At 43.2% G+C, this 23617-nt stretch overlaps 1 protein-coding gene across 2 annotated transcripts in view; it reads left to right on the forward strand.

Moving 5' to 3' along the window:
• The window catches only part of anos1 (anosmin 1), a 193773-nt gene that overhangs the window by 153395 nt on the left and 16761 nt on the right, over positions 1-23617 (forward strand). For both annotated transcript variants that reach the window (XM_084311629.1, XM_084311630.1), the window contains 4 exons: positions 440-645; positions 6288-6432; positions 6835-6981; positions 23353-23441. In XM_084311629.1, coding sequence (XP_084167755.1) covers positions 440-645; positions 6288-6432; positions 6835-6981; positions 23353-23441 — 587 coding nt within the window. The remainder of the gene's footprint in view (positions 1-439; positions 646-6287; positions 6433-6834; positions 6982-23352; positions 23442-23617) is intronic.

The raw sequence follows: 23617 nt of genomic DNA on the forward strand, positions 1-23617 counted from the left end.
ATGAGAGGGCTAACTTGTTGCAAAATAATAATGATAATAATAATAGCCTCATTAAAATACTATTGTTGCTTCGGTTGTTTTCAGCGTTTTATGTGCATAATCTGTTATTTAGTTTGAAATGTTCGTTGAAATAAGTAGATTTTGTTTATTTATTAAGTTAATATAAAACCATATAGTCACATTTTAGAATACAATAGAATAGAATTTTAGAATACAACTAGAAACACTGTCCTGGCCTGCTTCTAAGTTCAGTGGCCTGACAAAAATAAATAATAATAAAAAAATAAAAAATACTTTTTTTTTTTTTTTTTTTATCATCTCGCGGCCCACCCGTGGCTGCTCGCGGCCCACCTTTGGGTCGCGACCCCGACTTTGGGAACCACTGCTGTAGAGATCACCAAAGGAAACTCACAATGCCTCTGCTTGTCCTTGTCCTCAGACCCCTCTGCCCCTCCCAGCCCCGCCGGTCTGCGTGTCGCCAACGTGACGCTCGGTGACGAGGGCCTGATGACGGCCCGTCTCAACTGGACGCTGCCGGAGGAGCCCGACATCCCAGTCCACCACTACAAGGTGTTCTGGAGCTGGAGCGTTCCCAGCAAGTCTCTGGTACCTTCCAAGAAGAAGAGGAGGAAGACCACCAATGGGGTGAGCAGCCCCCCACCCATCCTCCATCTGTCTGTCTTTCTCAGTGTCTCTCTTCTCTCCTCTTCTCTTCTCTTCTCTTCTCTTCTCTTCTCTTCTCTTCTCTTCTCTTCTCTTCTCTTCTCTTCTCTTCTCTTCTCTTCTCTTCTCTTCCCTTCCCTTCCCTTCCCTTCTCTTCTCTTCCCTTCCCGTCCCGTCCCTTCTCTTCTCTTCTCTTCTCTTCTCTTCTCTTCTCTTCTCTTCTCTTCTCTTCTCTTCTCTTCTCTTCTCTTCTCTTCTCTTCTCTTCTCTTCTCTTCTCTTCCTCTGTTCTTCTATTCTCTCTGTTCTTCTTCTCTTCTCTTCTCTTCTCTTCTCTTCTCTTCTCTTCTCTTCTCTTCTCTTCTCTTCTCTTCTCTTCTCTTCTCTTCTCTTCTCTTCTCTTCTCTCTGTTCCTCTCTTCTCTCCTCTCTGTTCCTCTCTTCTCACTTCTCTCTTTTCTCTTCTCTTCTGTTCTCCTCTTCTCTCTGGAACAAGGCACAGGTTATCTACAAATCCAAAGCTTCATTTAAACTTGTATAATTCTGCAGTTCAACAAGTTGAAAGTACTAAACTCCTTGGAGTGATGCTGGATTGCACCACTTTAATTATATTGTTTTTAAAATGGGAAGAGCAATTGGTATTTCCAGGAAATGTGCTTCTTTTGTTGCCCGTCCCCTTTTATGTCAGATAGTTCAAAGTTTAGTTTTATGTCATCTTGACTATTGCTCTACAATGTGGTCATCTGCTGCCAGTGGTGACCTCAGGAAGCTCCAGGTGGTCCAGAACAGGGCAGCACGGTTGGTACTGGGCTGCTCACTAAGGTCTAATGTGAGCCGTATGCATGCCCGCCTCTCTTGGCTCAAAGTTGAAAATAGGTTGTCTTTAAATACACTTGCTGTTCAAGTTGGTCATGAGCAGTAAGACTCCTGTTTTTATACATAAACAGATTGTTTATAGTAATACTGTGCACGAGCATTACACCAGACGTTCCAGTAATGGGCAGCTTTAAAAACCAACGCTTTAAGGAGATATTTAATTTTTTTGATCATTGACTCTTTAACCTCAAAACCTCTGCTGCATTTACAGTAAATTAACGTTTAAAAATAAAAAATCTTAAACCGTATTTAACACGGTAAAGTATTTTTGTTTTGTTTCTTTGCTTGCATGTAATGTTAGCTATCTTATTTGTTAGCTTCATTATGCATTGTGTGTTGAGTACTGACTTTTAATAATTCTGCAACAATAATTGTTTTTGTATGTTTTTTTGTGTGGACCCCAGGAAGACTAGCTGGTTGCTAATGGCACCAGCTATGGGGATCGTTAATAAAATCAAATAAAATCTAAATCTGTTCTTCTTTTCTTTTCTCCTCTCTTCTGTTCTTCTCTTCTCCTCTCTCTGTTCTTCTCTTCTCTATGTTCTTCTCTTTTCTCTATTATTCACTTCTATCTCCTCTGTTCTTCTCTTCTCTCTCTATTCTCTTCTCTGTTCTTCTCTTCTCTCTGTTCTTCTCTTCTCTGTTCGTATCTTCTCTCTGTTCTTCTCTTCTCTGTTCTCTTCTCCAATTCTTCTCTCTCTCTCTCTCTCTCTCTCCTCTCTCTCTCTCTCTCTCTCTCTCTCTCTCTCTCTCTCTCTCTCTCTCTCTCTCTCTCTCTCTCTCTTTCTCTAACTGGTTCCAGTCCAAGTTCATCTCACGTCTCCTCCTCTAGACTCAACACTTCCTTGTAAATAACAACCACAGGCCAGCAAATGGGGGAGGATTTGATTATATAAAACTTGTGAGGCCATCACTCACACACAGCGATACTGTGTTAAACGTTGAAAGAAAACAACACAAAACGCATCGCTTGAGCCTCATTTACAATACGGGGATAAATCTTACTTTTCATTGGTTTGTGTTTCTTGGATGTCGACGTTGTTATTTTGTCCACGTTTGTATTATTATCATTTAGAATCCTTGTTAACCCAACAGCTAGGCCTTATTCCAGCGGTTGTGTCATACCGCTCTCCTCAGACTGAGGTACATGGGAACCCCCCAGGGGGGGTATGTGAGGAGGCTCAACTGTGATTCAGTCAGAGATCTATTATAAATTGATCTAAATAGTTTCTGAGTCCTGTGGCTCTTGTCCCACTATGACGATTCGTAAAATACATACTTGTTGCTCAAGACTGTCCTTAACCCTAAAACACTTGACTCAAAAACTTTGACTCGACAGGCAGTGTCTCAAGGCCTCTGCATGCTACAGCAAATTCAAAGCAACTTCAACACAACATCGGCGCGATTTCAGTGCGCTTGTTGCAGACAGTCTTGTAGACTGTGTTGCTTGGGCGTTGCGTACCTGTGTCCAAAATCTAATCTAAAGACCTGTTGCGTTGGTATTGCGTAGCAGTGATTGGTTGGTAGTGAATGGGGGCGGGGCTGTCTGTCACTTCTAGTGTTCCTGGCTCGAGACCAAAAGAAAACTTTCTGACAGGAGCTCGATAGCTAGTGTATTGTTTCATTACACTTGTTTAATTGTTTGTTTAAAATGAATCAAATGCAGGAACGTATTGCAGAGGAGGTCCGAAAGTACCAACATTTATATAATAGCGGGTCTAAAGACTACAAGGATAGCATTATGACGATGAATTCGTGGAAGGAGATTGGGGAAACAATGGGGATGGACTGGGTTGATATTACACTATATACAAGAACACAAGCGAAAACAATCATAAACAGGGCTATTATTATACTAACGATGTATGGTTGAGAAGGGAAATCCGTTTGTAATGGCTAGAGTGCGCACCTTCGGCTGCCCAAAGTATTCAGGCGGGCTGGGCGCGCTCGAGCCGCACATCCGGGGTACATTTTGTTGCATCATAGGCTGCGCGTTGATTTTGCAGAAGCATAAAGGTAATGTGTCTGCAACACCGTTGCTTTGTCGATGTTGTGTTGAAGTTGCTTTGAATTTGCTGTAGCATGCAGAGGCCTTCAGGAGGTGGAGGTTGCCGTCTCACTCCGCTACCATGTTGATAACAGCGACTAACAAGACTAACAAGACCTGACCCCTTTCTACACGCATGCACCATCCAGTGGTTTCTGACACAATCCTTAGTTACCATGGCAACCACTCACACTGCAGACAGATATTGTTATTAATTTATTTTAAACATCTTTGAATCTCACATTTCACCTCAAAATGCAGTAGATTATAATTTGACTCAACATATTAAAATAACATCACATTTAATTATTATTATTATTAATAACAATAATAATAACAATAATAATACAATTTAATAATACATTGCCTGCATTTATTTACTAAGCGATGTAAATGCAGTAGATAGATGCATAAATATAATCTAGTCTAGAGTAGTTTAAGAACCATGCAAGTTGAAATAATGATGAGAATGCTGTAATGCCATATGAATAAGATGTGATGTGTTAAAATTAGTGGTATTTCTCTCCCTGTTGCATTGGCCTGTCAATAAAGCATGAATAGATCCTATTCTTTAGTAATTACAGTACAAGTTGTGCTGCGAGCATGAGGAGATATGCGAGGAAGCTCACAATAATTATATGGGGGTCTAACACATCTAACCCCAAAGAGTTCTGAGAACCACACACATGATCCATGAGATAAGGACCGCTAACAGACCCCTAGCATCGCTCTGCCGCGAAGACGATTTCATTAAGACAGCCGGGCAGAAAGACACATTGTCTAGACAGTAAGTCCACACGCAACTCCTGTAGCGTCTTCTGCTGAATTAGTTTTGGAAACGCGTAGCAGATGTGGCGGGAGGAGACAAGAGGTGGCAGACACCAGATACCTATTGACACATGTACCACTGGTTTTCCACTTTGGCACCTCAGGCTCCTTGGAAGCCGGCCCTGCTGGTAGCGGAATGTCAAAACAACCGCAGTCAATAACTCGGTAGTCATCAGGGCTCACACTGACGCAGGAATGCTGCGAGTGAAGCGCACGGCGAGGACGCCCTGGGAGGCTCTGATAACATGTCTCCTCTCTCACAAAGCCCTGAAGGCTATCTCCTCACCACGCTGCCTTTTCCTCTCCCGCCCGCATGTGTTCCTAATAAACGCATGGCGTTCCCACAGACCCGGGTCGGGCCGCCCTGCGACGTTTTTTTTAAGGAGTGTGCCTGATGGGACAGGGAACTGGGATTTGGGAATGGAGGTCGTGAGTGACAGTGTGGCGTTTCCCCCCAACGAACAGAACTGTCGGTCGGTGGCGAACGTTGGTGTTGTGTTTTTTTTCCCCACTTGTTCTCATAGCTGGACGGGGGGGGGGGGGTTGATTCCTGGAGACCGAAGTAAGCAATCGCTCATGAACAACCCGCTAGCTAGTAGCTTGTAGCTTCATCAGGTACACGGGGTACGAGGCAGGTTCATTTTGGAACAGCTCATTCTGCACAGCGACGCTCACACCGCTTGTTAGGCGCGTCGTTTACGCCCTGAAGCCATAGAGCACAATGGGATATTGTGCCGATTCAGCTCGTCAATGGGATCGCTCACTAAAGGCCTTATTCATACCTTCTGAGTCAAAGTCGGAAGAAAAACCAGTTCACTCTCAAATGTGCAATCGTTTTTAGTTTTTTGGGGGAGGGGGGGGGGGGGGGGAACTCGCGGTTAGTCTATAAGAGGCGTTAATTGGGCAATCACATTCATCAAATCAAAAGCAGACAGTTTAAAAAAAAAAACTAACAAAAAAAACGAGCTCAGCTGCATTCACAGGCTCCCATAGATTGAAATGGTACAGTAGGTATGAATTGGCTCATTGACTATGGAGGAAAGGAAAACAAGTTAGTAATAGTCTACAGTCTATTGTTTGTAGTCCTGTCCCTGTGCATTGTATGTTACAGCAGCTCATGTCCCTGTGCATTGTATGTTGCTGGCTGGATACTCTGACTGGATACTCTGCCTAAGGCGACGTGTCCACAGCCAGCTTTTCATGAGTTGTCAGCTCCTTTCTGTCATTAATTTCTCTGCTACAGACGCGACAGGCGCGTTCCTTTTCCCAGCCCCGCGTTTTAGCGCTCTCTCGGCGGCTAGCGTTTTTGGGCGGAGCGCTCCCAGCGCATAAAGTTGAAAATAGTTCAACTTTTAGAAGAGGAGCGCCGCTCATCAAGGTGACTTTTTTCGACCGACCAATCAAAATCGAGCAAGTGGCGGAGCCTGCGGGAGTCGCGAGACGCTCTGGAAACGCTCTGAGCTTTATGCATATTTTTGATTTTCAAAGCGGTCCGCCTTGAAAAAAACGTTGTCTGTCGACACCTCGCCTTAAGCAGTAAATTAAGTCTCAAATAGTCCATGACACTGGTTCAAATTTTTTATTATTATTATTATTTTATTTTCCATCGTCATTCCCATGTTTTTTTTATGGATTATTTCCTGGAACGTTATTTGATAATAATAATAACTGATCATTCTGATCAAATGTTCAGTATGGGTCATTAACATTCTTTTTAATAATCACATTCTGATACAAACAAATGACACAAATGATACAAACCCCCTCCAAAAAAAAAGAAGAAGTTCTGTTCCCCCTTAAAATGTACCTTTTATTAATTGATATATTAAGTATGAATTTCTCTAAACACAGGGTTGTTTTGTGTTCACTGCTCAGGCCCAGAGCTGGGTGTCCCTGGAGGGGCTTCAGGCCAACAGCTCATACTCCGTGGAGCTGCAGGCGGTCACCTACTGGGGCCAGGTGAGACTGAAGAGTGCCAAGGCCTCCCTCCAGTTCAGCACCTCCCAGAACCACCACTCAGGTAAAAGAAGGATGCCTTCGAAAGAATTTTCAATTTCACCCCCCGAGCTGCAAAAAACCTCCCTTTTATTTCCCACGAGTCTCCCCCAAGTTAAATTCAGAAATTCTATACCCTTTCCAAGGGTTTTCAAAAGGACGAAAGGGTTCCAAATGGTAAAAATCCCCGTGCTTATTTTCACAGCTCAATGTTGGCACATAGGGTTCATGTAGTCACAGTTCAACATGAATCCTGTTGTCAGTTAGTATATTAAATTGTTATTGCTTTGGTAAATGAGCAGTTGCTGTGAAATCGCAAAGGGAAATATATTGGGTGTTTCTGTTATCACGCTTGAGAGAGCTCAACATAAACGCTGTGTCCTAGCTACAGCGTGGTAAACATTTCTTATTCTCGTCTTTTCTCCAGTCAAACCGGTGCTCAAGATGAAGAAAGAGGAGATTGCGCCCGTGGGGTCCAGCCTGGCTAAGCGGCCCTCCGGGCCCCTGGAGGTGGGCACGCCCTTCTACCAGGACAGTCAGCTGCAGGTCCGGGTCTACTGGAAGAACCGAGGAGGTACGTACCTCGGCGGTGTTCAGGGAGGACCGTGTTTCTTCAGTGTGAAATAGTCTCACAACCCAAAACTGATTTGTGTAGGCTTATTAGAAGTCTGATTGAAGCTATTGGAGATCACTGTGTGTGTGTGTGTGTGTGTGTGTGTGTGTGTGTGTGTGTGTGTGTGTGTGTGTGTGTGTGTGTGTGTGTGTGTGTGTGTGTGTGTGTGTGTGTGTGTGTGTGTGTGTGTGTGTGTGTGTGTGTGTGTGTGTGTGTGTGTGTGTGTGTGTGTGTGTGTGTGTGTGTGTGTGTGTGTGTGTGTGTGAGGCCTAAAAGTAAAAAAAAAAAAAATTAAAAGATGAGAGAGAGAGACCCCCATACTGAATCAGAGAGAGAGAGCATAAGGTGGTTTGCTGGAGAGAGATACCTCCATAATGAATCACAGAGTGGGGTGGGAGAGAGATAGAGTGATGCTTCTGCATTTTGGCCCAACATTTTTAAAGATGGAAAAGAGATATAGACATAAAAGAGAGAGAGAGATAAGAGACAGATAGAAAGAAAGCTAGAAAGAGACATCTGTATCTTGGTCCACCGTTTAGATTGAGAGAGTGTTAGTGTCAAGATGGCGCCGTGTATGGGCGCCATGTGTTGTACTCAACGACCTAGCAGCTTTCTGCCTATTTTATTGTTTGTTTAATTTCCTTCATTGCTTTTTTTTTTCTGTTGTCCTATTTTATTGATGACGCTGCTTACAAGGCTGAGTTGGCAGATTATTGTGTAGGCTATTAAAAGTCTGATTGAAGCTATTTCTTTTGGACACACCACTCCTATTTCATCTCTAATGGACATCACTTTCCACCTTTCTTCCTTCCTCTCATTATGTCCTATTATTCCGCATTCGTCTCGATCACATCCTCGTACAGGACAAGCTCCTGGCCTGAACTAGCCTGTAATCACAGCCCCATTATCCCCCATCCATCACCTTGACTCATATCGGCCCTAATCATTTCTGTATCGTGGCTGCCGATTCTCCGTGACGTTATTATTTCTACGCCGGACGGAGGATTAATTTTGCATGAGCGGTATCGGATGGCCTATAGATCGGACTAACGGAACAATGTGTCTTTTGTGAGCTGCCTGGGTCGAGGCCAGTGGCCACGGGTGTGAAGAGTGTAAAACCTGCACACGTCTCTGGCAGAGCAAGGGCTCTGTTTACCAAAGAACAATAAACTCATGGAGCAGCGGAGCCGTGTGATGGGAGGGTTTATTGACAGCTGTATTTAATAGATGCTCTCCCTCATATTAGTGTTGAAACAGACCATTTTGTTTTACAAGACCCTGACGTCACCTCGCAGCAGTCAGGGAGGAGTTAAAAGCCTGTGCGAATTGCTCTTGTATTCAGGGTTGGGGAGTTATGGATTATTACATGACCTGTAGTGGGATCACAGTAATCTGATGTAAAACATTTATAAATAAAGTGGGAAACCGTGATCTGTTACAGCTACTGTAAAAACAAACAAACACATAAATCACATTTTTTACCTGCGACCAGCAACTCTATGGCTTGCTCTGTCGGTTGGTTGGTCCACACAAGTGTCCACACCGTGTGAACACTTTCGGCAACCAACATGTACTTCCGCGTTTCTCTGATTGGCCAGCGATCGGCTAGCCCTCTACGCCCTACGCCGGTAACGCGTGCGTGCGCACTTCGCGCATTTCGTACTTGTCTCCCGGTGTACAGCTGAGAGCTCCAGCATAGCTATGTACGCGAGCTAGGGCGCAAGCCAGAGTAAAACACAGTTTTCACTCAATCAATAATAACATTAACGAGACTCTTGTTGTGTCTATTCTGCTAACACTACCTCTCATTGCTTTAACGTTACCTAGGCTCTCGTGTCTATCTGCTAACGTTAACGTTAGCTTTAGGCTAACAAGCTGTAACGGCACCAGTCTAGCACAACATTAGCACCTAACCTAACGACAACAACAAGCTTAACAAGTCAGCGATCTTTTTGCGAGACTAAACTCTCCGCTCGGTGGCAAATTGTGTTGATGTCGGTTTTGTTTCATCAATAAATGAGGCAGAATACACAGTGACTGTATCCTTTTTTTGTTTATTGCACTTGTTCCTGCTGCAAATGAAATCCTACTATGCGAGACATTAAAGATGGCGGCTTTCTGTTTTTCTGGAGAGCCTCCAACGAGTGACGCGTCTCTCTTCTGACCAATCAGTGGTCTGCAGTGTTTCACGTGACTCATGATGAGGGGGTAAACTAGCGTAGAGCGGCTGGTATTCACGAAGGAGAGCACTGGCCAACGCTGGCCAATCAGAGAAACGCGGAAGGGCATGTTGGTTGCCCAAAGTGTTCACGCGTCCCCACCCTCTAGCGGCCACAGTTCTTACCCTAGGAGGCTGAAATTTGTCAGTGAGGTCAAGTGTTTGTGTGAGAGTGTGTATGTGTGTGTGTGTGTGTGTGTGTGTGTGTGTGTGTGTGTGTGTGTGTGTGTGTGTGTGTGTGTGTGTGTGTGTGTGTGTGTGTGTGTGTGTGTGTGTGTGTGTGTGTGTGTGTGTGTGTGTGTGTGTGTGTGTGTGTGTGTGTGTGTGTGTGTGTGCTTGTTGAAAAGAAAAACTGGTAATTAGCTTTTCTGGATAACTGAAAAACATGTCATATAGATGCAGACATAATTTTAGGCTTACGGCTTCATCGTGGTTATAGATGACGATTACCCTATTCAAATGATAGTTTGTACATTGCAATAAGTTATCCGTTTAGCATTTAATTTCATATCCTACGGATTTTTACTGATTATAGTTTATAAGTGGTTATTGGTAATCAGTTGTTTGTTACGGATTAAGTTGATTAACGTTTATGCAGGGTGGAAAAAGCAGCAGCTATTCCCTCTGGAGTCCAGACAAAAGATACCATCATCAAATAACCATAATAGATATCCATACATACATTATATATTACAAGATAGATTAAATTAAACTAGAATTTATGTTTTAATAATAACCATCCCCAACCCTACTCTTCCTAGCATGCTATCTTAACAACACCATCACGACCCCCCCCCCCCCCCCCCCATCCATTAATAGCAGGCTGGAAATATTGAAACCTTGAAATGCCTGCTGCTCCAAGGGTAACCTGTCAGGTCCCATTCCCTGCTCTATGTTATGTTACTAATATATGTCATCGCCCACGCCAAGCTCCACGTCCCGGAGTCAAGAATGCAAGAGGGGGGAGAGAGAGAGAGAGAGAGAGAGAGAGGCCTAAAACTTTAATACAAAAAAAAAGAGAGAGAGACCCCCATACTGAATCAGAGAGAGAGAGAGCATAAGGTGGTTGCTGGAGAGAGATACCTCCATAATGAATCACAGAGTGGGGTGGGAGAGAGATAGAGTGATGCTTCTGCATTTTGGCCCAACATTTTTAAAGATGGAAAAGAGATATAGACATAAAAGAGAGAGAGAGATAAGAGACAGATAGAAAGAAAGCTAGAAAGAGACATCTGTATCTTGGTCCAAAGTTTAGTGACTGATTGAGATTGTTAGTGTCAAAATGGCACAGTGTATGGTGCAGCTTTCTGCCTATTTTATTGTTTGTTTTATTTTTTTCCTGTTGTTGAGAGAGAGAGAGAGAGAGAGAGAGAGAGAGAGATAGCATGCACCCATGAGAGAAAGAGAAAGAGCAAGAAAAAGAGTAATAGAGAAATCTGGGGAGTAATAGAGAATGGAGTGATAGAGAAAGAGAACTACAGGGAGAGAGATTGTGTTACTCAGTGACGCTGTGGTGAGGAAGTGGAGAAGTGAATGAGAGAGAGAATACTGAGTAGACTGCTCCATCTTGGCCCAGAGTCCTCAGCACGGCTGGCTGGCTGACTGGCTGGGGCTTGCGAGGCTGAGTGATGGCGACATGGGTCAAGCATCAGTTCACAGCCACAGTGTTATGGAGCAGAGACGATCCCCCATCCTGCTCCATATCCCCAGGCTTGCTATATACAGTATATGCAGAACCAGCAGTGAGGTTACAGTACAGGCCTCAGTGGTCTGATGAATGGCCCCTGCCTCTCACTGATCACCTGGGTCATAGCCTCGGTTTACACCTGTGCACACACAGTCCTATTGGCTTACTATGGCCTTTTCTTTTTTTATTATTAAATATCAGATATCAGCCTGTGTGTTGAAATGATTGAAAGGATATTCTGGTCAGACTCACTTGGTCTGATGGGCGGTTGTTGTTGCTGCTCTCGAGAAAAAGTTCATTCATTCTTCGTTTAAAGGTAATTACAGGATATGTTTTTTTGTAAAAGAAAATATTACAATTTAAATATATGGACTATTGGGACAAAGTATTGGTAGCTTCAGTCCAAAACTATTGATATCTGCTTTTAAAAACCCATACCAGTTGACCCATACCCATACTGTAAACAGCCCATCAGAACACAGAGTTTTCTTTACTGCTGCAGAAAGCATGCATAGCTATCCAGATGACCTTATATTACTCATGTCTGTATGTTGTCTGTGGCTCGTCCTCAAGCCCCACAAAGTTAATGTGTTTCACAAGGTACTGGAATGTATGAGGAGAGTCTCATAATTTTCACCTAAAATTGTCCATGGCATCTCAACTCCCCCACCAGGAGGTAGAGGCATATTCGTTTTACACACCTCAGGGGATGTTTATTATTAATATATATATATACAATGACACTGGTCTCTGCTCTTTCCAGGTGTTTTTTGCCTTTATTTAACCAGGTTTGTCCAGGTTTGACCATTGAGATCCAATATACATATATTCTTTTTTACAAGGGAGACCTGACCAAGAATAGACATTACAGATAAAAGTAACATTACAAAGTGATCAGTAAAACATTTGCACACAGATGACCTGGTTACAATAGGCCTTAAATACATTCAGGGTTACCAAGCTTTGAGTCTTAAGATCGGACTGAAGATTCCACAGTAGGTGCAAAAACCTAAACGTTTTCTTTCCAATTTCTGTTTGGACTTTTGAGTACAACAAAGTGCAGAAAGTCCTTTGAACGGAGATTGTAATTTCCATTAGGGATGCTCGATATTGGCTTTTTTACCGATACCGATATTCCGATATTGTCCAACTCTTAATTTCGATACCGATACCGATACCGATATCAACCGATACCGATATATGCAGGGTTTCCCCCCAAAAAAACGGAATAATTTCAGGTAATTAATAATTTCACTGGATGCATTCAAAAGGCTTTCTAAATGTAAGCATTATCTGTGCAAAATATGATAATTAAAAAAGTAAAAATTAACATTACATATCTCTTGTTGTTGAATTAAACCAACATGCATACTTTTGACAATAAATAAAATAAGAATTGGTTCTTACTTGCTTGCCTGGGTAAATAAAGGTTAAATAAATGTAAAAAAAAAAAAAAAAATTAGAACATTTAGAACAAAATTTAGAACATTCAGAACATACCAGTGACCGAGCCTGTAGATCAGAACATACCAGTGACTGAGCCTGTAGATCAGAACATACCAGTGACTGAGCCTGTAGATCAGAACACACCAGTGACCGAGCCTGGAGATCAGAACATCAACATTCTAGTCCCTCACTACTTTTTTTTGCGTTTTTGTTTTATTTCGTTCGTTTTTTTGTGTTCTTTTTTTTGCGTTTTCGTTTTAGTTCGTTCTTTTTTTGCGCTAGTTTTTTTGCGTTTTCGTTTTAGTTCGTTCGTTTTAGTTCGTTAATTTTTTTGCGTTTTTTTTTCCCGTTTTCGTTTTAGTTCGTTCATTTTTTTTCCCGTTTGTTTTAGTTCGTTCATTTTTTTGTGTTTTTTTTTGCGTTTTCGTTTTAGTTCGTTAGTTTTTTTGCGTTTTCATTTTAGTTAGTTAATTTTTTTGCGTTCTTTATTTTCGTTCGTTTTTTTGTGTTATTTTTTTTGCATTTTTTTGTTGCGTTCGTTTTCGTTTTAGTTCGTTAATTTTTATTGCGTTCTTTTTTGCGTCTTTTTTTTCGTTCGTTTTTTGTGTTCTTTTTTGCGTTTTTGTTTTAGTTCGTTTTTTTTGCGCTCGTTTTTTTGCGTTTTCGTTTTAGTTCGTTCGTTTTAGTTCGTAAATTTTTTTGCGTTTTTTTTCGTTTTAGTTCGTTCATTTTTTTGCGTTTTTTTTCCCGTTTGTTTTAGTTTGTTCATTTTTTAGCGTTTTTTTTTGCGTTTTCGTTTTAGTTCGTTAATTTTTTTTTGTTTTTTTGCGTTTTCGTTCGTTTTTTTGTGTTCTTTTTTTTGCATTTTTTTGTTGCGTTCGTTTTCGTTTTAGTTCGTTCATTTTTTTGCGTTTTTCCCGTTTGTTTTAGTTCGTTCATTTTTTTGCGTTTTTTTTTGCGTTTTCATTTTAGTTCGTTCGTTTTTTTGCGTTTTTGTTTTAGTCCCTCACTGCTGCCGTCTAGTCCCTCATACCAGTGCATACCAGAACATACCAGTGACCGAGCCTGTAGATCAGAACATACCAGTGACCGAGCCTGTAGATCAGAACATACCAGTGACCGAGCCTGTAGATCAGAACATACCAGTGACCGAGCCTGTAGATCAGAACATACCAGTGACCGAGCCTGTGGATCAGAACATACCAGTGACCGAGCCTGTAGATCAGAACATACCAGTGACCGAGCCTGTAGATCAGAACATACCAGTGACCGAGCCTGGAGATCAGAACATACCAGTGACCGAGCCTGTAGATCAGAACATACCAGTGACCGAGCCTGTAGATCAGAACATACCAGTGACCGAGCCTGTAGATCAGAACATACCAGTGACCGAGCCTGTAGATCAGAACATACCAGTGAGTGCACATAAGACCAGTTCACTTTTAAATATAATACACAATAGTAAGTAATAATAATAATAATAATACATCTATTTTATATAGCGCTTTTCCAGATGCTCAAAGACGCTTTACATGGGCAGGAGAGACAAACTATGGCAAAACAAAAAACAGAACAAAAATAATACATGACAAAAATAAAATAACACCGACAGAATTAGAGGTCAAAAGCAAGATTGAAAAGGTGGGTTTTGAGGGCTGATTTAAAAGATGTCAGGGTGTTTGCATCACGGATATGGCTGGGGAGGGCATTCCAGAGGGAGGGGGCAGCAGCAGCAAAGGCCCTGTCCCCCCAGGTCCGGAGCTTGGTCGTGGGAGGTGTCAGGAGGTTGGCATCTGCAGACCTAAGGTGACGGGTGGGCGTGTAGCGGTGGAGGAGGTCGGACAGGTAGGGAGGGGCAAGGTTGTTGAGGGCTTTAAATGTGATGAGTAGTATTTTAAAATGTATCCTGTATTTGATTGGAAGCCAGTGGAGGTCGTGGAGGACAGGGGTGATGTGATCAGAGCGACGGGTGGAGGTGAGCATGCGGGCAGCAGAGTTTTGGACATATTGGAGTTTATTGAGGATAGTGTTTGGTGAGCCGTAGAGGATGCTGTTGCAGTAATCTAGTCTTGAATGCATGAACCAGTGTTTCAGCAGCGGAGAGTGATAAGGAGGGGCGGAGACGAGCAATGTTCCGGAGGTGGTAGAAGGCCGATTTGGTTATGTGGTTCACATGGCGGAGGAAAGAAAGGGTGGAGTCCAGGATGATGCCAAGGTTACGGACGTGAGTGGAGGGGGTGACAATGGTACCATCAATATTTAGGGTGAAATCCTGTAAGTAAGTCTACAGTTTGTAATACATCTCAGAGCCGTATGATACACACTACCCAGCGTGTGAAGACAGTGAGCAGAGGCATTCATATATATAATACATTATCATAATCAATCACAGGTAGAAAGGTAGAGTCCACCAGTTTCCATTTCACACCAAAAGAAAAGAAAAAACTATTCTAAAGTAAAAGCTTCATCTTATTTGTAACATAATGAATATGCACCTGAAAAGACAAGTATTGGGTAAAACCCTGGGTATTTAAAAGTAGTGTTGACCACATTAGACCATTGTGTTTAGAATTAGTAAAAAAACACAAGTAAAATGTTTTCTGAATTTAAGTTGCAGTTCACAGAACTGCCCTTGTATTCTATCAAATACAGACTAAAGATACACAAAAGGCTTTAGCAGGAGTGGGTGCAAAGCAGTAGATGACAGTATCATCGGCATAGAAATGAAAGGAATGGAATATTCTGTCCAACCCAATTGATATATAGAGTAAATAATAATGGGCCCAGAACCGAACCACGTGGGACCCCCTTGTGGACCGGACCCTCTAACTGAACAGCCAGTCTGTGAGATAGTTTGCAATCTACCTAACCGCATGTTCAGAAAAACCAATAGCTGTACAATTAGACTATGGTCAACGGTAGTAAAGGCCAACTTAGGGCGGCCCTTAGGGCTTATGGGGTCCCATGGGATGAACCATTAAAAACAACACCCACCAACAAACTTATCACTGATAGAGGAACTTCCAAGGGCCTTGTTTTCCCTTACCTACTCAAGTCATGTTATAAGTTATAAGTACATGAACTACTTTCACGGAACCTCACTCCCAGATGACTGCACTTGATGGGTCTTCTGGCTGATTTCCGATGTACCTTATGTTTCCTGAGGGCTCTTGGTACATTCCTCCATAATGTTCTGGGAATGTCTGCTTATTGCTAGTTTTTGGAACGTGGTGTCCTCTCAGTTGTCGGATATATTATCCTTGACTATCTCGCCCGTAGCTGTTTTACTCCTGACTCATGTATATCAGCTGCCGGCTCCTGGGTACCTGAAAAGACTTATTATTGCTGGCCTTACTGAGGCCAAGAAACTGGTTGCTACGAGGTGGGAACAGCTCTCGTGAGCATGTTTCTTGATGTAATTTTCTTGTCCACTGCTTGCGTGATTGGAGTTAAGGAGTCCAATATTGGTTTGTGCGTGTCGGCAACTGAAAAATTTAAGGAGCGGATCTAGCCATCTTACCTGGTTATGTTCTGGTTCACAGATGTTGGTCCTGGGGGGTCCTGGGGTGGGGGGGGGGGGGGAGTGAGGTTGTTGTTTCTTTTGCCTATGGTTTCTGTTGTCTTTTTATTCGTATAGTTTTTTCTCTATTAATTGCTACAGCTTGTGTCATGCTGGTTATTATTGTACTATTGTATTATTGTCATCTTTTTCCAAACTGTGAAGAAATAAAAGATTTTTTTAACCTAATTAATTTCTTAGCATCAGTGGAGCCCTCTCGCCCCCCACCCTGATGTGGCTTGTGGTTGTTGTTTTTTCTTGCTGATGATGGACCTTTTGTTGTCATATTTTTACTTGTCAGTAGATTGGATACTAACTTCTGCTGATGAGCAGGTCGCCTCTGCCGTCGGTGTCTGAGTGAATGGGTGAATGTGAGGCATAAGTTGTAAAGTGCTTTGGATAAAAGCACTATCTAAAGGCAGTCCATTTACCATTTACATACAGTGCAAGTTATTTATGCCATAATGTTTTTCAGGGTTTGAATTTTGAAAGAAAATGCACCTCCTGAATGTATTGAGTTGAAAGGGACTGGCAGATGGATGAGGCCTGGAGAGACGCAGGGTACAGTATGAGCAGTCGGGGTTCGCTCTCCTGTGATGGAGAAAAAGGACATCTGTGTTTTACAATACATTTCCCATGAGCCTCTTTGCTCTGTTGCCTCTGTGTGCTTATTTTTTTGGTGGCTGCATATTTATTTTCCATTGTTTGAAAAAAATACCCGGCTTTCTGTGCACCAAAAAACTGTTGTGTCTCGTTCACTCAAGAAACACCTCTGGTATCGTGAGGAGGCTGACCTAGCTGGTCTCACCAGAACCTTTGAGGCCAGAGCAGAAGGCTGACCAAGCTGGTCTCACCAGACCCTCTGAGGCCAGAGCAGAAGGCTGACCAAGCTGGTCTCACCAGAGCCTTTGAGCCCAGAGCAGAAGGCTGACCAAGCTGGTCTCACCAGAACCTTTGAGGCCAGAGCAGAAGGCTGACCAAGCTGGTCTCACCAGACCCTCTGAGGCCAGAGCAGAAGGCTGACCAAGCTGGTCTCACCAGAACCTTTGAGGCCAGAGCAGAAGGCTGACCAAGCTGGTCTCACCAGACCCTCTGAGGCCAGAGCAGAAGGCTGACCAAGCTGGTCTCACCAGACCCTCTGAGGCCAGAGCAGAAGGCTGACCAAGCTGGTCTCACCAGACCCTCTGAGGCCAGAGCAGAAGGCTGACCAAGCTGGTCTCACCAGACCCTCTGAGGCCAGAGCAGAAGGCTGACCAAGCTGGTCTCACCAGACCCTCTGAGGCCAGAGCAGAAGGCTGACCAAGCTGGTCTCACCAGACCCTCTGAGGCCAGAGCAGAAGGCTGACCAAGCTGGTCTCACCAGACCCTCTGTGGCCAGAGCAGAAGGCTGACCAAGCTGGTCTCACCAGACCCTCTGAGGCCAGAGCAGAAGGCTGACCAAGCTGGTCTCACCAGAACCTCTGAGGCCAGAGCAGTGAAGGGGAGTGCCGTGTTGAAGTGCCGGTGGTCTCCATTCTGTACACACTCCAGAACTTGATTCATTAAAAATGAATACATTGTTGCTGCTAACTGAACCGTGATTAAACCCATTCACTCCCTGTCTTACTCAGGGTGAGTCAGAGAAGCACGCTCCCTCTCTGGTCTAGGCCGGAACCAGAACCTGAACCTGAACATCTGGGTTAATCTCCTGGAGCCACGGCAGAACTGTAGGATCCATTTATACTTGATCACAAAGGCATTTGTCATTCAGTCATTCGTTTTTTCAAACTACTTTCCTTCATGGGGTGAATTCGTGAATAGTATTGAATGTTTGAATTGGGAAATCACTCGTTTTTGGCAGTGTAATGAGGTCGAAACCCACGCAGTAGACACAGTAAGGTCCGGGAAACACTGCCTACCTGAGCAGCACGTGTTTTCTAGCATGAGAGACTCTCTGCAAAATAGACTTTGAAACTGCTTTGTTGATCACGCTGTTGGCGTGGACGTGACATGCGAGCTGCTACAGTTCAGCGAGGCGGCCGCCGTGTGGACATGGCATGAGTTGAAACACACCTGCAGGGCCGGCCTGTCCGCTAGGCAGATCAGGCACTACACTTAGGGCCCCACCTTCTTTATTGGAGTCAGTATGACTACCAAATTAGTAGTTGAATTACTTAACCTCTTCCACCCCATGCGGTCCGGGGGCGGGACCGCAAATGACATCACGTCATAAATCAAGCTCTGCAGACTGTCTGACAAAATTATAATTTTATTTTTCAAATGCATTCAAGTATAACCATGTCACAACAGCAGTTATAATGTATATTATCATCAATATGTTAAAGTATTATTAGTGCGATTTTAGTATTCGTTTTTGTGTTGTTTTGATCGTGAAAGTCTGCCATTTTGAAATAGTTACCGTCGGTGATTGTAGTCATTTTGAAGCCATCTTGAAGAGGACATCCAGAGCTTTCAATGAGCGTTGGAAGTTTTCAAAACGACACTTCCCAAAGGCTTCTATGGGGCTTCAAGCTAATTACTTCTGTATGCATTTTTTTTTATATATCTTATTACTCAGGATAATATACCACAAAATGTTATTGGCATATATTGGAGCGCAGTTAGTTTGTCTCCCCTATTTTGAGCATTTACCAACAATCAGATTTGAAATCATTTTCAAAATGGCGGCACTCTGGCAAGAATAAGAAACCTAGTAGATTTCATTATCTATTCTTATGCACGCCTGATACTAAATCCAAATTGAACTTGGGCATTTGAAAGATAAGATTTGGCACAATCCATAAAATGTGCAAATTGGCTATAATAAGGTAATTTATAAACCTGCTATTCTATATTCTATAATAATATTTCAGGGGAGCTCCAGTAGCTCACCGCGTATCTCGGCGCTATTTCGGCGTCGGGGACAACCGTGCGCGTCACGGATCTGGGGTACACGAGTTCGACTCCCGGACTCGCCGTATTTTCTCAGAGTGTCTTTCCCCGATCTATATCCCATTCAACCTGTTTCTGTCGGTCATGCTTGACCAGAAAAAGCAATAAACGCTAAAAAGAACCAGCTGACTGGTCAAAGTTTAAAAAAAATATATATTTCAAATTCTCCGGATGGGAGAATTCAGTACTGTATCTACAAAACCTTCTGTTTAATCATCTTCCCTTTATTCATTTTCTTTGATTTTTTGTACACATGATCTCAAGAAGGTACTGAACGAGCTCAGTGTTTCATGTCTGGTAATTTTTAGCATGGTGTTATTCACTGTCAAAGATGCAAAGAAAATCATAATTCATATTCTCCTTTGTTTCATCACAATTAAAGCAAGCCTAGTAATAGACACAATATTTATGACACTGGGAATACATTCACCGAGGTCCATAGATGTCCCTAGATACCAAGAACATGCAAATGGACCTTGTAGATGTAGAGCAATATTCCATTTACTTAGGTATGTATTTTAGGCGGATTTTCAGAAAATAGGGCTCCGGGCTTAAGAGGTTAAAGGTGCTATAGATACATTGTATGTAGAGTAATCATTTAAAAAAAACTAATTATATATAATAATAATAATAATAATAATAATAATAATAATAATAATAATAATAATAATAATAATAATAATAATAATAATAATAATAATAATAATAATAATAATAATAATAATAATACATCCACAGAGCTTTTACATCAAATCAAATAAGTCATCAAATAAGTTATTTTTAGATGTCCCGAGGTCTAGGCTAAAGACAAAAGGCGACCGAGCTTTTGCGGTGGCTGCCCCTAAACTATGGAACAGTCTTCCACTGCCAATTAGGTCTGCCCAGACCCTAGAGAGTTTTAAAACACAGCTGAAGACGCTTTTTGAGGCTTGGTAAGCCATACATCCCTGGTCGTATCATGATTGTTTTTAATGTATTGTAGTTTTTGTAGTTGTATACTGTATTTTGTATTTTTTTGTATTTCTGTTTTTATATTGTAAAGCACTTTGGTGCAACGTCGGTTGGTTTTAAATGTGCTATAGAAATAAAGTTGACCATGACCTTGACCTTACAAAGGTGTGGGATAAAAGTATCGCTTTCCCACCCAAAAAATATTGATTCATGAATTTATCATTTAAAAATGTTTGGCGGGTCCAGAATTTGTGTTGCGTGCATGTATCCTCTCCCTACTTCCCAGTTCCTCATGTGGAAATCACCTGATTGGATAAATGAGGTGCTAGTCCTCCGGTGCAACATCTAGTGGCTGAATGTTAACTATAGCACCTTTAATCAAGGCTCTCTTAGTTATTTAATATGGCGTAGGGAGGTCAGTCAGCCAATCATTTACATTTACATTTACATTTAGTCATTTAGCTGACGCTTTTATCCAAAGCGACTTACAAGTTCTGTACGACAAGCCATCAGGAAGGGCACAACTCTATCAGCTGAACAACAATGTTCATCAAAGTGTTGAGTGCTACAGTGTAGGTTAGTTTATTAGGACAAGTGCATGACAGTACGGTTAGTTAGGGTTAGATTTTTTTTTTTTTTTTTTTATTGTTTTTTTTTAAATTCAGATAATGGTTGAAGAAGTGCGTCTTTAGTCGACGGCGAAAGATTGGACGTGATTCGGCTGTCCTAACTGGGGTGGGTAGTTCATTCCACCATTGTGGGGCAAGGACTGAGAATAGGCGACTTCTCTTTGATGACCCTCCCGGAGCTTGGATAGGAGTAGGTCTGAGGCGGCCAGAAGATGCAGAGCGTAGGGGTCTTGAGGGTGTGTAGTTAGAGACCATTGACCGGAGGTAGGCGGGAGCGGTTCCCTTTGCCGCACGGTATGCTAGGTCGAGGGCCTTGAAGCGGATTCGTGCAGCAATGGGGAGCCAGTGCAGGTCCCTAAGAAGTGGGGTGACATGGGCCGACTTCGGTAGGTTTGAGATCAGGCGGGCCGCTGCGTTCTGAATGAGTTGAAGAGGCTTAGTGGCAGTGGCCGGGAGGCCAGCGAGCAGTGCGTTGCAGTAGTCGAGGCGGGAGATGACTGTTGATTGGACGAGGAGTTGGGTGGCTTCTTTTGTCAGGAAGGGGCGGATCCTTCTGACGTTGCTCAGGAGGAATCGGCAGGTTCTGGTCGTCGCTGCGATGTGAGCAGAGAAGTTCAACTGGTCGTCGAGGACAACACCAAGGTTCTTGGCGGTCGGGGACGCAGTCACAGCTGCATTCTCGACTGTGATTGAAAGGTCGGTTCAGAGGAGGAGGGGGCGGGCTGTGTGTCCATTAAAAAAAGGTGAACAAATTCAACACCACCACACGCCACAAAAATGACATAACAAACCACCGTCTGTTTCATCAGACGAATCACGTATCTGTGGACCATGAACCCCCTTTACTTAGTGAGTCTTTACTGGGGTGAAAAAAATGGGCTCTGAGTCCACTGAAAAAAGGTGAACAAGTCACTTCAGAACAGCCCCTTTCACTTACGTTGAGTTGTTACCAGGGCGACTCAGACGTGCACAGGCTCGGAAGTAGACCAAGAAGAACCCCCTGGCCGTCTGGGTTCTCTCCACCAGAAACACACTCGAAGCCTTTTACTGTACTACGCTGACTTAGATAATATATCACCGTCTGTCTCGCGTGGAGACAATAGACAGCAGTGCAGCGGCGGCGGCAGCACTTCTAAAGACTACCTCCGGGTGGTGATTTATCGAGTGCCACCACACGGCCTCTGTTCTCTACCTGATCTCCATGTTCCCCTCTCTTGTTTTACATACCACTTCCCCTCGCGCTCCCTGTCAGACCTCAGCTACGCGTATCTTGTTTATTTTTCCCCCAATTTCTCGCTTCCCTGTAATTCCTCTCTTCTGCTTCCAAAGAGCTCTGGGGGCTCCGGGTGCCAGATCTGTGCCTAAGCCTTCAAAGGACCCCTTTTATCTACCCCCCCCCCCCCTCGCAAACCCGGGCCCCCGCCAAGGGGCTAACGCAGCATAACTCAATTATTAATCGCAGAGGCGTTTCACATCCAAGCCGGTTGAATAATAAATCCGGTGAAACAACATGACGGGGCGACGGGGAGGATAATAAACAGCTGATTAGAAGAGACGCTACTGTTACTGTACTGAAGATATGGCTGCTACTGTACTGACCATGGCAGGGAGCTGGCTGGTGTTACTGTGATGGGCAGGGCTGCTACTAGTACTCCCCTGATGTAGATGATGATGATGATGGTGATGGTGATGGTGATGATGATGGTGATGCTGATGATGATGATGATGATGATGGTGATGATGATGGTGATGATGATGATGATGGTGATGATGATGATGATGATGATGATGATGTAGATGATGATGATGATGATGATGATGATGGTGATGATGATGATGATGATGATGATGGTGATGATGATGGTGATGATGATGGTGATGATGATGATGATGATGGTGGTGATGATGATGATGATGATGGTGATGATGATGATGGCGATGATGATGATGATGATGATGATGTAGATGATGATGATGATGATGATGATGATGATGATGATGGTGATGATGATGGTGATGATGATGGTGATGATGATGATGATGATGGTGATGATGATGATGGTGATGATGATGGTGATGATGATGATGATGATGATGATGATGATGATGGTGATGATGATGATGATGATGATGATGATGATGATGGTGATGATGATGGTGATGATGATGATGATGGTGATGATGATAATGATGATGATGATGATGATGATGATGACATTATGAAAACCCAACATCTGTGTGTGTCAGAAATGCTTTGTTTGTGGAAGGAATTCACCACAACAAGTAATCAATGACTTTGTGCGTCGATTGCATTGACTATTGTACATTTAGTTAAATGAGACAGTAGGAAGACCAATCTGGAGACAGAGAGTAGGGGAGACACGGGAGCTTCTGATTCTGCCATACGGGAGGGAATGTTCTGGCAGGATTGGATCTAAAGACAGCAGGGGCACATGTGTTTCCGAGGGGTGTGTGGAATGGGGACGGGGTATCTATCATTCTACACCATCTGCGGGCGGTAGTGATAGTAAAGATGATGATTGTGGAAAAGGGCCCTCTGGATCATAAAAGGAACATCTTCAGCCGGATGAAAGTCATGCGTTGGATTAAGAGGTACAGCAGACAAAGGGAAACGTGGGAGTGGTGTTTTTCATGCTCTCAGACTGATAAGTCATCGCGATCATCTGCGCCGCAGATAGGAAATGCAGATACCGCAGAAGATGAGATCAAAGACACACAGTGGAAGGGAACAGATCTCAAACGGTGTTTAGATTTACGACGAGATACCATCGTTTGATCCGACCGGCGTTTGTGATATCTGATTGGTGCCTCATCGGGGTACGCTCTGTTTTGACGTGTCTTCCTGTTTCACTCATGTTCTCTCTCTTCCTCATCCTTCTCTCTCGTATAGACCCCCTGGTGAGTCGCTACCATGTCCAGTGGGCGCCGGAGTACTGTGGCCACAATGAGACCCGGGGTCCGGAGAAATCTGTCACACAGGTAAGTCTCACGCGGCAGGTTCAGCGCTTCTCCACCTTTTCTGTGAAGCATAGACATAATGGTGAACTTTGACAAACAAACCTTTTATTTTTTCGCCATTCTCTTATATACATTCTTTATTTAATTGTATTTTATTTAACCAGGCGGGTCAATTAAGAAGAATAAAATTATTTACA

This window comes from Notolepis coatsorum, assembly GCF_963971535.1.
Source record: "Notolepis coatsorum genome assembly, chromosome: 3".
Taxonomy (NCBI): Eukaryota; Metazoa; Chordata; class Actinopteri; order Aulopiformes; family Paralepididae; genus Notolepis; species Notolepis coatsorum.